Source organism: Hemiscyllium ocellatum, chromosome 3 (genome assembly GCF_020745735.1).
Source record: "Hemiscyllium ocellatum isolate sHemOce1 chromosome 3, sHemOce1.pat.X.cur, whole genome shotgun sequence".
Classification (NCBI taxonomy): domain Eukaryota; kingdom Metazoa; phylum Chordata; class Chondrichthyes; order Orectolobiformes; family Hemiscylliidae; genus Hemiscyllium; species Hemiscyllium ocellatum.
In genome coordinates, this window is record NC_083403.1 from 7,283,721 (window position 1) to 7,297,970 (window position 14,250).

The following is a 14,250-nucleotide window of genomic DNA, read 5'->3' on the forward strand; positions in this document are numbered from 1 at the left end:
TCCCACCTCTTGTTTACAAATCTTTGTTATTATCATGGCCCTGAAATGACACATTAAAATGAAATGTATTCTGTGAGATCTTCACGACTGCCTTCAATCTCCACCAAGCAGCTTCTTATTAACATTGATTTCACCCTCTGTCTCGTGATGGTCTGTCTTTTCTATCAGAGCTACCCTGTTAAACCCTCCACATTTCTCCCTTGGCCTTAATTCCCTAGTCCATTTCAGCAGCCAACTCTTTGACTGTATAATCTCTGGTGCTCTGTGATCCCATCATATCAGCCCGGATAGGGCTATCTCTGCCATCCATAACCAACCACTTTCTCCTGTCTCTTCATCCCTGACAAAAACGATTCTATCTCTCGTTTGGTCCTTCTTGCATTTTCAGTAACACACCTTTGAAACCGTCAGTTCACCCACGACGGTTCTGGAACAACTGATATGCTCAGCCACGCTCACACTGTCTCTGCTGAAATCCTTATCTCCATTAAAACCATCACTGTGTCCCAGCACTCCCGAATTTCATCATCCACTGCCGAATCAGGCTTAACCACATAAAGCTGTGTGGAGTCCTTCTCTTCATATCAGATTACCTTGAAATATAAAGATAATCCCTCACCTCACCTCGTTTCTGTAGTAAACTGTTACCTCACATTTCTCTCTCTCTCTGCTGCCGTGCCAGGAACTGCTCATCACTCTGCCCCACAGTCTGATATTGACCAATGCGTTCCCTGAGTCTGTTCCCTCACTTTGAATCATGCTCTGGGTTAAAGCTCTGACAGCCTTGTCCTAAACTGTCAACCAGCTTCCTGCCCTTTGATAAACTCAGAGTGGTTATGGTATAGATGGTAACTGTGCCCGGTCTCTGCTGGAAACTCTTTTCAGCTGAATGAAGGCTCACTGAGCTCAGTTGGTTAGACAGCTGGTTTGAATGTACCGGTGAGATTGCCCCCCCTCCCCCCACACTGAGACCCCTCCCCACCCACCCCGTACCACAAACCTCCCACCCTTCTGCCAGCTGTGAGGGGTGTGCATTGAAGATTCATGACCAATCCGGAGGTTACGTTATACAGCTGAGAATTCAAGAAACGTTGTATTTGCCTTAGTGAATTGTTGCAGCTTTTTTGAACTCCTCCGTAAATGTCATTATTCTAATCGTCACCTTTCTGCTTTTCCCAACAGGAGCCACTGTCTGATGAAGACAGGATCAGGTCAGTTACATTACACTATTATCTGTTGTAGTTTCTTGGAATTGTTGAGAGAGTTCCAAGCTGTTTGTAGGGTGGGCATTTCCCAGGTCTTAAACGGAACCCTCCACTTGGCCATATCACACAGCTTGCTCTGCAGCATGAAGCTGTGATGTTTGAGCACTGCCATTGCTTGGAGCTTTGTGGGTGTGTGGGAAGCTTCAAAACAACCACATGCAACCGAAACATTTTAAATTGATGCTGAGATTGAGAAATGCAGGCAAAGGTCACATTAATTACCTATCCTTCAAAACTTTCAAGAAGGTCAGAAAGCACAGAAGGTCAGTTAGGTGAAGTGAGGGAGAAGCACACACAACACAGAATTTATAGGCAGACTGATCAAAAGATCATAGTCCCTTCCGGATTTTCTCTGCTTTCTTGTATCTCTGCAGAACCTTAATGTTTCAAGAAAGTGATGTTGGGGTCACAGTTTAAACTTCCCCAGTGAAATAGCCCAGCAAGTGCTGTCAGGGAGATAGAGTCAGCCACATTGATGGAACGAGAAGTCTGTGTCACACAGACCATGTAGGGGACAGCAGGTTTTCTTCAGCTTTTTTAAAAAAACCAAAACCAAAACTGCATTTGCAAATTAGAAATAAAAGCAGAAAATATGGCAAGTACTCAGTGAGTCTGGTAGCATGTGTGGTGAGGTTCTGAGTTTACCATTCATGTCTGGCTGGGGTTGATGGGCGTGTATGAAGCGAGAGTTTAGAAGAAATAGGGGTGATTTCATTCTAACTTAGAAAATTCTAGAAGGGCTAAGGTGCTGGAAGACTGGAGGTTGGCTAACATGGTGCCACTGTTTAAGATAAGTGGTAAGGAAAAGCCAGAGAACTATAGACTAGTGAGCTTGATGTCACTGGTGGGTAAGTTGTTGGAGGAAATCCTGAGGGACAGGATTTACATATATTTGGAAAGGCAAGGACTGGTTAGAGATAGTCAACATGGCTTTGTTCATGAGAAATCATGTCTCACGAACTTGATTGAGTTTTTTGAAGCAATGATCAGGAGGATTGATGAAGGCAAAGCAGTAGATGTTTCCATGGCCTTCAGTAAAACATTTGACAAGATTCTGCATGGTAGAGACTGGTTAGCAAAGTTAGAAAATGTGGTATACAGGGAGAACTAGCCATTTGGATACAAAATTGGCTAGAGGGTAGGAGATGGAGGGTGGTGGTGGAGGGTTGCTTTTCAGACTGGAGGCCTGTGACCAGTGGAGTGCCACAAGGATCGGTGCTGGGTCCACTGCTTTTCGTCGTTTATATAAATGATTTGGAGATGAACATAGGAGGTATAGTTAGTAAGTTTGCGGAAGACATAAGAATTGGAGGTGTAGTGGACAGGGAAGAAGATTACCTCAGATTACAACAGGATCTTGATCAGATGGGCAGGTGGGTCAATGGGCCGAGGAATGGAAGATGGAATTTAATCCTGATCAATATGAGTTGCTGTATTTTGTAAAGGCAAATCCGAGCACTTAATGGTAAGGTCCTGGAGAGTGTTGCTGAACGAAGAGAACTTGGAGTGCAGGCTCATAGCTCCTTGAAAGTGGAGTCGCAGGTAGATAGGATAGTGAAGGTGGTGTTTGGTATGCTTTCCTTTATTGGTCAGAGTATTGAGTATGGGAGTTGGGAGGTCATGTTGTGGCTGTACAGGACATTGGTTAGGCCACGTTTGTAATCCTGTGTTCAGTTCAGGTCTTCTTGCTATCGGAAGGATTTTGTGACACTTGAAAGATTTACAAGGATGTTGCCAGGGTTGGAGGATTTGAGCTATAGGGAGAGGTTGAATATGCTGAGGCTGTTTTCCCTGGAGTGTCAGAGGCTGAGGGGTGACCTTATAGAGATTTATAAAATCATGAGGGGCATGGATGGGATAAATAGACAAGGTCTTTTCCTAGGTAGAGGAATCCAAAACTGAAGGGTGTTGGTTGAAGGTGAGAGAGGAAAGATTTAAAAGGGATCTTTGGGGCAACTTTTTCATGCACAGGGTGGTACGTGTATGGAATGAGCTGCCCGAGGAAGTGGTGGAGGCTGGTACAATTACAGCATTTAAAAGGCATTTGGATGGGTATGCGGATGGGAGGGCTTTAGCGGAATATGGGCCAATTGCTTGCAAGTGGGACTAGATTAATTGAAGATATCTGGTCGGCATGGACAAGTTGGACTGAAGGCTCTGTTTGAGTGCTGTAATCTCTATGACTGTATGGTTGGGCAGAGTAGATGCAGAAATGATGAGGTGAGTTCATAGAAACATACAAGATAATCAGAGGGTTAGATAGCGTGGACAGTGAGAGCCTTTTTCCTCAGATGGTGATGGCAACGTGAGGGGGCATAGCTTTAAATTGAGGGGGTGATAGATATAGGACAGATGTCAGAGGTAGTTTCTTTACCCAGAGAGTAATAGGGGCATGCAATGCCCTGCCTGCATTAGTAGTAGACTCACCAACTTTAAAGGCATTTAAATGGTCATTGGATAAACATGTGGATGAGAACGGAATAGTGTAGGATAGAATTCTGTGAACAGGATCTTAACCTTCACAACCACCTGGTGAAGGAGCAGCGCTCCGAAAGCTAGTGCTTCCAAATAAGCCTGTTGGACTCTAACCTCTCGTTGTGTGAATTTTAACTTAAGCTTCACATTGGTTCTACTGGTCAGTGCAACATAGAGGGCCGAAGGGCCTGTACTGTGCTGTAATGTTCTATGTTCTAGCTGGGTGCAGGGGGTTGAGAACCAGGGTCACATTCTTACAGTCGGGAATAAGGCAGTTTGGACTCTGACCAGAAGAAATATCTTCATTCTGTTGGTGGTGAAACTTAGAAATTGTCTGTCCTCGAGAGTTGTAGAAATTCAATCATCAAATAATTTCAAGAGAGAGGTTACTCGATTTCTAGCTCCTAATTTCAGGGGGTCTGGAGAGAGCAGAGGGAAATGACACTGTGATAGATGATAGACCATGATATAGAAACGCAGGACAGGCATGAGAGGATTATTTCTGCTCTTCTGTTCCTACTTGCTGAACAAATGAGCTCTGAATGTGGGACCAGCAATCTCTTTTATAAATTTACTTGCTCCTTTTGGACAGTCCAGCCGTTCCCTCCATGAATCAGAGCTATCAGCCTCTGTTCAATTCGACATTGTTGTCATGGCAGCAGTTTGAGGTGGTTGGAAATGCAGTCTTCCTCTTGCAGGTGGTTCCTGTGCAGAATCAACTTCGACCAAAAACAGCAAAAGAAAATATCTCTTGGATTTTTTCTTCTTCAAAGTTGATTGAAGGGGGCTTTTGGGGGCAATTGGCCAGGGAGTGGGAGGTAGTGTCATTGTCTGTAATCCATACTGGCTCTGACTGGAAAAACAGAAGATGGCCTGAAGGAGAGAAGTATACTGTTTCATCTGTGCTTAAAAATGTGTTGCTGGAAAAGCGCAGCAGGTCAGGCAGCATCAAAGGAACAGGAGAATCGATGTTTCAGGTATAAGCCCTTCTTCGATGAATGAATTCAACACTTGGCGAGACATTGAACAATTCTTCCACCGCCTTCACCTCCGCGCCTACCTCTTCAACCAGGACTCTCGCCCACCCTCTGACGATCCCTTCTCCCGCCTCCAACACACCCCATCCACCTGGACACCCCATGCTGGCCTCTTACCCGCCCTTGATTTCTTCATAGCCAACTGCCGCCGCGACATTGACCGCCTCAACCTGTCCACCCCTCTCACCCACTCCAACCTCTCACCCTCCACTCCCCCGCTCCAACCCCAACCTCACCATCAAACCATTCCTGAAGAAGGGCTTATGCCCGAAATGTCGATTCTCCTGTTCCTTTGATGCTGCCTGACCTGCTGCGCTTTTCCAGCAACACATTTCTAAGCTCTGATCTCCAGCATCTGCAGTCCTTACTTTCTCCTGTTTCATCTGTGCACCTTGCCCAGCGAATGGAGAAAGGGGGTGAGCCAACTGTTGAATTTGCCTGCTCTGCCAGCACAGCCGGACTTCACCGACTGAAAGAGAATCGCCTCCAGCTGCTGCCAGTCTGTGGAGCTTGTTTGTGCAGCTTGTCCAAGCACTAGCCATGTCTGGCTCATTTCGAGGAAACCAACTATCGAATTGTGTCGGGGGATATTGAGTAGCATGGACAATTCCAGAGATTTCCCACCCATGAAGTGAAGGCATCCCTCCTGATCTGTGTCCACCTTAGCCCATTCCCCATTCTCAGCCTCTGTAGTTACAGGGGATCTGTCCAGCTCTGGACTCACTTTGTCTAATAAACAAAATTGGCTCACTCAGGGTGGACTTTTATTTACTTCAGAAGTGCTTAGTTGGATGTTTATTGTCATTATTGATTGACCTAGATACAACCATTTGTGTTCTGCAAGGAGTTTTAATGAATGTCATTGCACAGTGGATTCCAGTCATTGAGTTTATTGCCTTGATGCACTTGCAGTCAGTGTGTGGACAAACATCGAACTGTGGCAAATGGGCTATGAGTGAAGGCAGTATCAGACGTGGAAAAAGTCTGGGATGTAAAATTTAAAAAAGTCAATGTAAGCATCAAGTTGCTATTTAACTGAAATCGAGATTGGTCTCTGCATGGAAGAGACTGTGTGATAACTCACAGCATTATTACTCCAGGACAAGCCCACTCCAATTCAGGGCCTGTGTTTTGATTGAGAATTTTCTGAAATTATGCTTTGTGTGGAAAATGGTATTATTGACTACAGGTCCTGGGCAGTGCATCGGGTAGTGAGCACAGCCTGTTCAAATCGGAATTTCCCTTTCCGTGGTTCCTTTGGTGGTCGGGTAAAGGACATTGTTGTCCCTCACCCCTGGGATTGAAATCATCGCGAGTGATCTTTGACTGGAATGTGATTCCATGGTAGTGCCGAAGCACTGATGGACCTGGAGGATGTCAAATTGCTTGCTGGTCTAAACAATAGGCTTGTGGGGGTGGGGGGGGGTGGGGGGAAGGGAGGTGGGGTAGGGGAGGGGGGGTCTGAGCTGAGTTTGTTTTTGATGGGCAAACATGCAGTGGTTTTCACCATTCCCTTTCCAGACCAAAGCCCAGCCTCTTGTGGGTTAGATGTGTTGGGTTCTGGAGGACAGGACAGCAGTATGAGTGCGGAGTCAGGAGCAGGGCAGGGAGACACATGCTGTTGTACTGGCTCACAGTTTGGTTGGTGCCAGGCAGTCTCTGACAGAGATGGCAACATGGTTCAGGCCTGCAGCATTTTCAGCAAATTCCTGGAGCTTCCAGAGCACGTCCATCAGAAACTACAGGGAGGCATCACACCATCGAACACAGTCCATGGTAACGAGCACCCATTGGTATCCATCATCACTGCAACGTGCCAAGGAATCTGCGATGCACACCACTGACACCGGTTCGATGGTTGCAATGCAATAATATACAGAACCACTCTACAGCTAGGCAGTGTTCCCACTGACCACCCAACCTGAACATCCCTGTAAGGCTCACTCTACAGCTAGGCAGTGTTCCCACTGACCACCCAACCTGAACATCCCTGTAAGGCTCACTCTACAGCTAGGCAGTGTTCCCACTGACCACCCAACCTGAACATCCCTGTAAGGCTCACTCTACAGCTAGGCAGTGTTCCCACTGACCACCCAACCTGAACATCCCTGTAAAGCTCACTCTACAGCGATCTAGTGTTCACACTGACCACCCAACCTGAACGTCCCTGTAAGGCTCACTCTCTACAGCTAGGCAGTGTTCCCACTGACCACCCAACCTGAACGTCCCTGTAAGGCTCACTCTACAGCGATCTAGTGTTCACACTGACCACCCAACCTGAACGTCCTGGAAGGCTCACTCTACAGCTAGCAATGTTCATACTGACCACCTAACCTGAACGTCCCTGGCAGGCTCACTCTACAGCGATCTAGTGTTCACACTGACCACCCATTCTCCCACTTTCCGCGTGCTCCGATCTTGCGATGTGACCACTGTCTTTATCGTGCTTGTCTGTGTTGTTGTCACTGTGCCTTGAGTTATGAAACTCCGAGTTTTGCTGTCAGCATCTGGTGACACTGCAACATGTTCATCTGGGCTATCTGTAGCATTCCTGACCCCCTCCCTGCTTCAGAGTGCTCACACCTTCGGGCTGCTCTCTCCAAGAAAGAGAGAGACAGAGTGAGTGAGCGAGAGAGAGAGGCTGGGGGGTGGTGGTTTAAACTGAGGGTCACCATACCTCGATTTTTCTCACCTTGTAGAGTGGACATACCATGTGGCCATGCCTTCTGCTTACCTTGGAGTATTTTCTATTAGATTGAACTGAATTGAATTGAATTTATTGTCATATGCACCAAGGCACAGTGAAAAGCTTTGTTTTGTGAGCAATGCAGGCAGATCAGAGTTAAGTAACATAGATAGTCAGTAATAGGTAAACAGCAGCCAAAACAGACACAGGTACAGGAGAATGACACGAGTTTGAGTGTCCATTCTGTATTCTAACAACAGTCGGGTAGATATTGTTACGAAACTGGCTGGTGTGTGTGTTCCAGCTCCCGTACCTTCTCCCCGATGGGGGAGGTTGTAGAAAAACATTGCCAGGGTGGGATGGATCTTTGGGAAACTGGAGGCAGGAATGTCAAATTGTCTACCCTTAATTACCTATCGCTTCTCCTCCTGGGCCTAGAGAGCAAGAACTTGAGAATTAGGTTAGACTTTTATGCTTTTCCATAATCTTAATATTTATACAACCTTCTGAAAAGTATGATTCTGGTTTTTTGGGGACAGGAGATCCTTCCTAATGCTGCAACGTTTGGTATTATTGTCACTGTTTCCCACTCTCTTTTCCTTCCAAGTACTAAGACATGACAGAAATAAGCACGTTTTTCACCTAACAACCACAGACCTGTTTCCATTGAAGCCACTCTCTTCATACAATGGCCCAGACACATTAGGGTCATAGAACTTTCTTTCTACCAATTGCATTTTTTGGAGCCTCAGAATTTCAACCCCTCCTCACCAGTTACTCACTTGTTTGTTGTTACTGCAACTTAATCGTTTTATTTTTAATCTGGAGCAGTGCTCCAAATTCCCTCTCAGATCCAGAGGAAGTGCTTGGTGAATCACCATGGTTACAGCCACCAATTGTCCCTGCATTCTGTGTCTAGCTGTACCCAGTGACGTGCTCCAGACCAACATTTGATGCTGATGTCTCTGTGGGAGAGTCCGTAAGAATGAGATGGATCTACAGACAACCCTGAGACCTCTCAGCCAGCCTTCTGCAAGCATGAGTCATCTTCAGCAAGTGAGATGGCTGCTGATGACATAGGCACTAACATCTCCTTCAGCTCTGCTGCTGGAATGACTGTGTTAATGATTTAATGAGGCTTATGATTTAAAAGCAACTTCCTACAGTTGCTGACTGATTTAATTATCCTTTTGATCCTAGTAATTTAGCTGCCAGTTTGATGTTGTGACTCACTACGCTTACAAAGTAAAACATTTGGATTCACATGATATTGTGGAACTGATGGATCTCTATTCTTGGCACTGTTTGCCCCTTTCCACCTTCCTCTGACCTTCAAAAGGGGAAAAAGATGTTTCATTTATATGTGAAAGCTTCAGAGCTGAGTTTTAAATCGCATATCTTTATTTAAACTCTACAAAAGAATGAAAGTGTCTTGTAATGCACTGATCCTGTTCCTCTCTCTGTTCCAGAAGGTCCTGGTTCAGGATGTAATGACCATGAAAGTGTGTGGTAACACATTCAAAAATAAATCCTTGTAATTCATCTCAGCATCTTTTTATAAATCAGCAATGAGAAAGGGAATACAGCAGTAACCATAGAACATGGATCGATATAGGACAGGAACAAGCCCCTCTGGCGTTCCGTAAATGTCAGGCTCACTGTTCGTGTTTATCTTTGAACTGAAATGCAGTTTCAGTAGCTGCCTCAGTGGCGATTTGTACTGTGTCCTTAGACCATTTGTCTAGATTTCTGAATTACCCTGCCAGTGATATGATCATTAATGCTCCAGTCTTCACAAACGTTTCTGGGAGTTTCAGACCAAACAGCAAATGTTTTTGTGCACTCCCCAGCCAGTCCCTGACAACTGCAGCAAATTCTTCTTGGGTGCAGCTGCCAAACACAGCTGTTAATTCGACTCAGCCAATTCCCTGCTCATTTATGAATGAAGGCTAGGTATAAGGTACCTGAAATAGAGGAGAAAGTGTGAATTATTAAAGCTGTTTCCCTTTAGAGCAGGACACTGACTATATCAGATCCACTTTCTTAAAGTCCATCTGGCACCTGGGATTTCTCTGAATTAGCCATTGTAAAACAATGTGCGCATTATTTCTAAGCTTGGCTTTTAACACAAGCAGTAGGAAAATTGATCTGATATTACTGAGTTTGGCATCCATTAGAAACTTCAAATCTTGTGACGTGGTAAAGAGTGGGACACTTGGCCATTCAGTAACATAATGGCTGACCTACATAGCAGCTCCCGATGTGATCTCATTACCCTGCTGCTGCTGCTGCTCGAACCTGTTTGTGTCAGAGGATCTGCTGTTAGTGTGATCTGACCCTCATCCACTGGAGGTCAACTCCGACCACATTGTGACATTTACCCTTCAACTCCACCGAGTTGCGCCCTCTTACCATTGCCCTCCAGAATTAGTCGTCTCTATCTTGGATAGTTACACAAAACCTTCTGGGACAAGCTTCGAAGATCCTGCAATGTGTAACCTCCCTAAGGTTAAAGATAGGGAGAGGTGATGTTCCCCTTTACCCTTACCTCTTGGTTGCAACAAAATATATATTTTGAGGGAGTATTTTAAGCCCTTCCAGTATTGCAACTTGTAATAATAGAATACAAGCTCGCTGGCCAAGTTTAAATCAGAGGAAAAGATCAGCATTCATTTACACAATCCCCTGAAATGTAAATCCAACAGCAACACTTGCTTTCTGAACCAACGTGGGCACCCATCTCAAGGCAGTGCATGTATTTAGGTGATCAGAACAAGAACAAGGAAATCTAGGGATGAAGTTAGGAATGTAAGAGACCATGCTGCAACCCATTTGGGTTATTGTGTGATTTTTTTTGAAGATTAAACTGGCCGGACGTTTATGGGTTGTGGCTGGAGTTGTGGCTCAGTTTCTGTTGAGAGAATCCTTGAATGTGAAGACAATTTGCCCAGTGTATTAGCTACCATTCCTTTCATGGCGGAGGATGTTCCCGTCGGGATTCTCCCAGTGGGTTAGGCGCGTTTCCTTTCATGGTGGAGGATGTTCCCATCGGGATTCTCCCAGAGGATTGGGCACCATTCCTTTCATGGTGGAGGGTGTTCCCATCGGGAGTCTCCCAATAGGTTAGTCCCCATTCCTTTCATGGTGGAGGGTGTTCCCTTCTATGTCTCCAGACTGACTTGATCCTGACTGATCTTTGTGATGTTATGATTTGTTTATCTGGCACAGGCCTTGCTGACTGGTCCAGCATATTTTTCTTTAGATTCCCTACAGTGTGGAAACAGGCCCTTCAGCCCAACCAGTCCACACCAACCCTCTGAAGAGTAACCCATTTGCCTCTGACTAATGCACCTAACACAATGGACAATTTAGCATGGCCAATTTACCTAACCTGCACATCTTTGGACTGTGGGAGGAAACCAGAGCACCCGGAGGAAACCCATGCAGACACGGAGAGAATGTGCAAACTCCACACAAACAGTCACCCGAGGCAGGAATTGAACCTGGGATGCTGGTGCTGTGAGGCAGCAGTGCTAACCACTGAGCCACTGTGCTGCCTCAGATACCCTGGGCAAGGTGGTACTGAGCCGCTGCCTTCAACTGTTGTATTTACCCATATTGGCCTTGTTAATGACATCACCCTCCCACGAAAGAATCAAGCAAGTCCATGTGCCCTCGAGACACCCCAGGGCTGTGAGAGGGGGCAGTGCTGGGCTTTTGACTGAAGTCTGTTATTATCATGCGTCCCCTGATTGATCCTTCTGCCAATTCAAATGGTTCCACGTTGGGAATCAGTGCTGCAGTTGGCAAGGGGAGTGGTGGCCAGGTCCTTCAATACGGAGTTTGCTGCTGAGTCTTTGGGATGAGAAAGAGTCAGAATGGCATGCCGATTAATTTGGTTTAAATTCCTTGAGCAGTTTTGAAAGGAATGTCCTCCAGTCATCGATATTTATATTTGAATAACTTTTCAGAAGCAAGTTCAGACACCAGTTGATCCTTGTGGGTACAGAAACCATGGGCCAACTTTCTGGTCATGGTTTTGGGGAGTGTCGTGCCCATCTTTGCGTGAATCTTCCTATTTGTTTTGAAAACACAGAGCCCAGGTTGAATAGAGATTAGAACTTCATATTTATGAATATGACAGGCGTTGAGTTGTCTGATAAAAGGAGCAATTGAATGTGCAGGTTATGACACAGAGAGGACTGCAGTGGCGATGACACTGCACCACTCAATTCCCAAACACCGAGGTATTCAAATCAGGCACCAAGATGATGAAATTGTTTTACTATTGTCTCACACAAAACAGATCCAGTCGATTTCCTCAATAAATACACAAAGTAACTGATGAGAAAACTTTGTTCTTAACAAGTAGCAACATGAACCATTAACTGTTCCTACACCAGCTTAAACTAAATCCCCTTTAAAGGAGCAGACACACATTCATCCAGAGATGGTGTTATAAAAATGGGAAAAAACATCCCCATTGTTCAATCATCTGGGAAACAAGGATAAGGTTGGGTGGATCCTCTCCGAATCTGAGCTGCTTGTGGTTGGGCTGAATCTCTCACAGGATCCTGTGGGGAGCCAGTGCATCTGGGACCTGCTGTAACATTCAAGGTCAAACCCTTGCCCATCTCAACATCTGATCACTGCTGTCAGTTGATGCTTGGTGTGATTCCCTGAATGATGAGCTGCTCTTGCACTAAATAGAATTTCCTCGTTTTTTTTTTAACCATTTATTGAGTTTGTTAAAAGCCGCAGTTTGGTTGTGGTCAGTCGGTTAAGTTGATCAAGGGAGTTTTGTGTCACGACAGATGAGAATGTGTTACTAATCCCAAAACAGTCCTGCAGAATGGAGGCACAGAGCCTGTGCTTTTGAAATGGTGTCTTTCTCTTTGTTTTTGCCTTTGACTGATATAAGGGTCCTCTGGGTCATCTTCCAACAAGGTGATAGTTTGTTTCCCCAGACCCTCTTTCTGTCTAAACCCCTCAGCCCTGCTTCACAGTCCCTGGGTGACGGAACTTCCTTTGGAGGCTGGCCGCCGATACTATGCCAGCCCTGTGTCTAAACCCTCAAGGACAATGGCCATGGTGGTCATGATGCCAGGGTGAGTCAAAAGGTGTGATGCTGGAAGAGCACAGCCGGTCAGGCAACGTCCCAGGAGCAGGAGAATCGACGTTTCCAGCGCAAACTCTTCATCAGGAATGTGATGAGTGTGTGTGATGAATGCATTCCTGACGAAGAGCTTATACTCGAAACATCGATTCTCCTGCTCCTCAGATACTGCCTGACTGGCTGTGCTTTTCCAGCACCACACTCTGTGACTCCGTTCTCCAGCATCTACAGTGCTCTCTTTCTCCCATGTTGCCAGGGTGACCATTGTCCACCTTCCTGTTGTCTGTTCCTTGTAAGAAAAATATTCTTGCATTTTGAAGCACTGCATTGATAAAGTGGCGTCCCTGTATACACTTTGATATGATTGTGTAATCAGTGTTCCTTTGAACCTTTCCTCTCTATTCGTATACCAGAGACCTCCTTGTATTTGTACAAGTCCAGATATTGCTGTAGCCGAAAAATGTTTGGTTTTAAAAAGACTCCAATTTCCAAAATAGTCTTCCCCCAGAAATATCTGCTGTGAATTCCTTGATAATAAAGACCTCAAAGTCACCCTCCCCAACTTTGAAGATTATATCGCTCCATATCCAGAGCATTTTGGCAGCTTTGCTCCAGTCTCAAAGTTAGAATGTTTTATGATCTAAGTGTGGTCTCTGCGAGGTTCAATCTAGGCTCAGCCATGACTTCTCTTTTCAATTCTATCCCTCTGGTTTTTGGTTCTGGTTAGAAGTCTGAGTTTTTGTGAATGAAGTTGAACCTGAAACCCTTCCAGATGAAGGAAACATTGTCCATGTTGTTTAACTGCTGTCGGCTTGATTGCATTGTTGAGCTTGAACTATTATACTGTGTTCAAAGTATTATTTACCCGAAAAATAACTGCGACTCATGGTTTGTATTTTTCTGTATTTCTTTGAAAAGTTTCCACATGGTAGACTAATCAGTAAAGTTAGATCACATAGGATCCAGAGTGAGCTTGCCAATTGGGTACAAAATTGGCTTGATGGTAGGAGACAGACTGGTGGTGATGGTGGAACGGTGTTTTGTGGGCCTGAAGGCCTGTGACCAGTGGGGTTCCACAGGGATCAGTGCTGGGTCTGCTTCTGTTTGTCATTTACATCAACAATTTGCATGAGGGTAGAGGAGGCATGGTTAGTGAGTTTGTGGGTGGCACCAAAATTGGTGGTAAAGTGAACAGTGAAGAAGGTTATCGAAGATGACAAAGAGATCTTGACCAATGGGCTGAGGCGGATGGAGATTAATACGAATAAATGCAAGGTATTGCATTTTCATAATACAAACGAGGGCAATTCTTACACAGTGAATGGTTGGGCCCTTGGTAGTGTTGTAGGTAGGAGTTCAGGTAAATAATTCGTGGAAGTTGCATCGCAGGTAGACAGGGTGGATGAGAAGGTGTTAGCACGCTTGCCTTTGTTGCTCAGAGCTTTGAGTACAGGAGTTGAGGTTGTACAGGACATTGGTGAGGCCGGTTTAGAAGGACTGTGTACAATTCTGGTCACACTGCTATCGCCAGGGTATTATTAAACTGGAGAGGGTTTGGAAAAGATTTACCAGGATATGGCCTGGACTGGATGGTTTAAATAATGAGAATAGGCTGGGATTTTTTTCACTGGAGAGGAGGAGGTTGAGGGCTGACCTCAGAGCGGTTTATAA

The 14,250-nt window shown here is 45.4% G+C and overlaps 1 protein-coding gene across 6 annotated transcripts in view; it reads left to right on the forward strand.

The window, feature by feature from the left end:
- tjap1 (tight junction associated protein 1 (peripheral)) overlaps positions 1 to 14,250 on the forward strand; it is a 138,048-nt gene that overhangs the window by 92,741 nt on the left and 31,057 nt on the right. For all 6 annotated transcript variants that reach the window (XM_060848134.1, XM_060848153.1, XM_060848181.1 and 3 more), the window contains one exon: positions 1,183 to 1,211. In XM_060848134.1, coding sequence (XP_060704117.1) covers positions 1,183 to 1,211 — 29 coding nt within the window. The remainder of the gene's footprint in view (positions 1 to 1,182; positions 1,212 to 14,250) is intronic.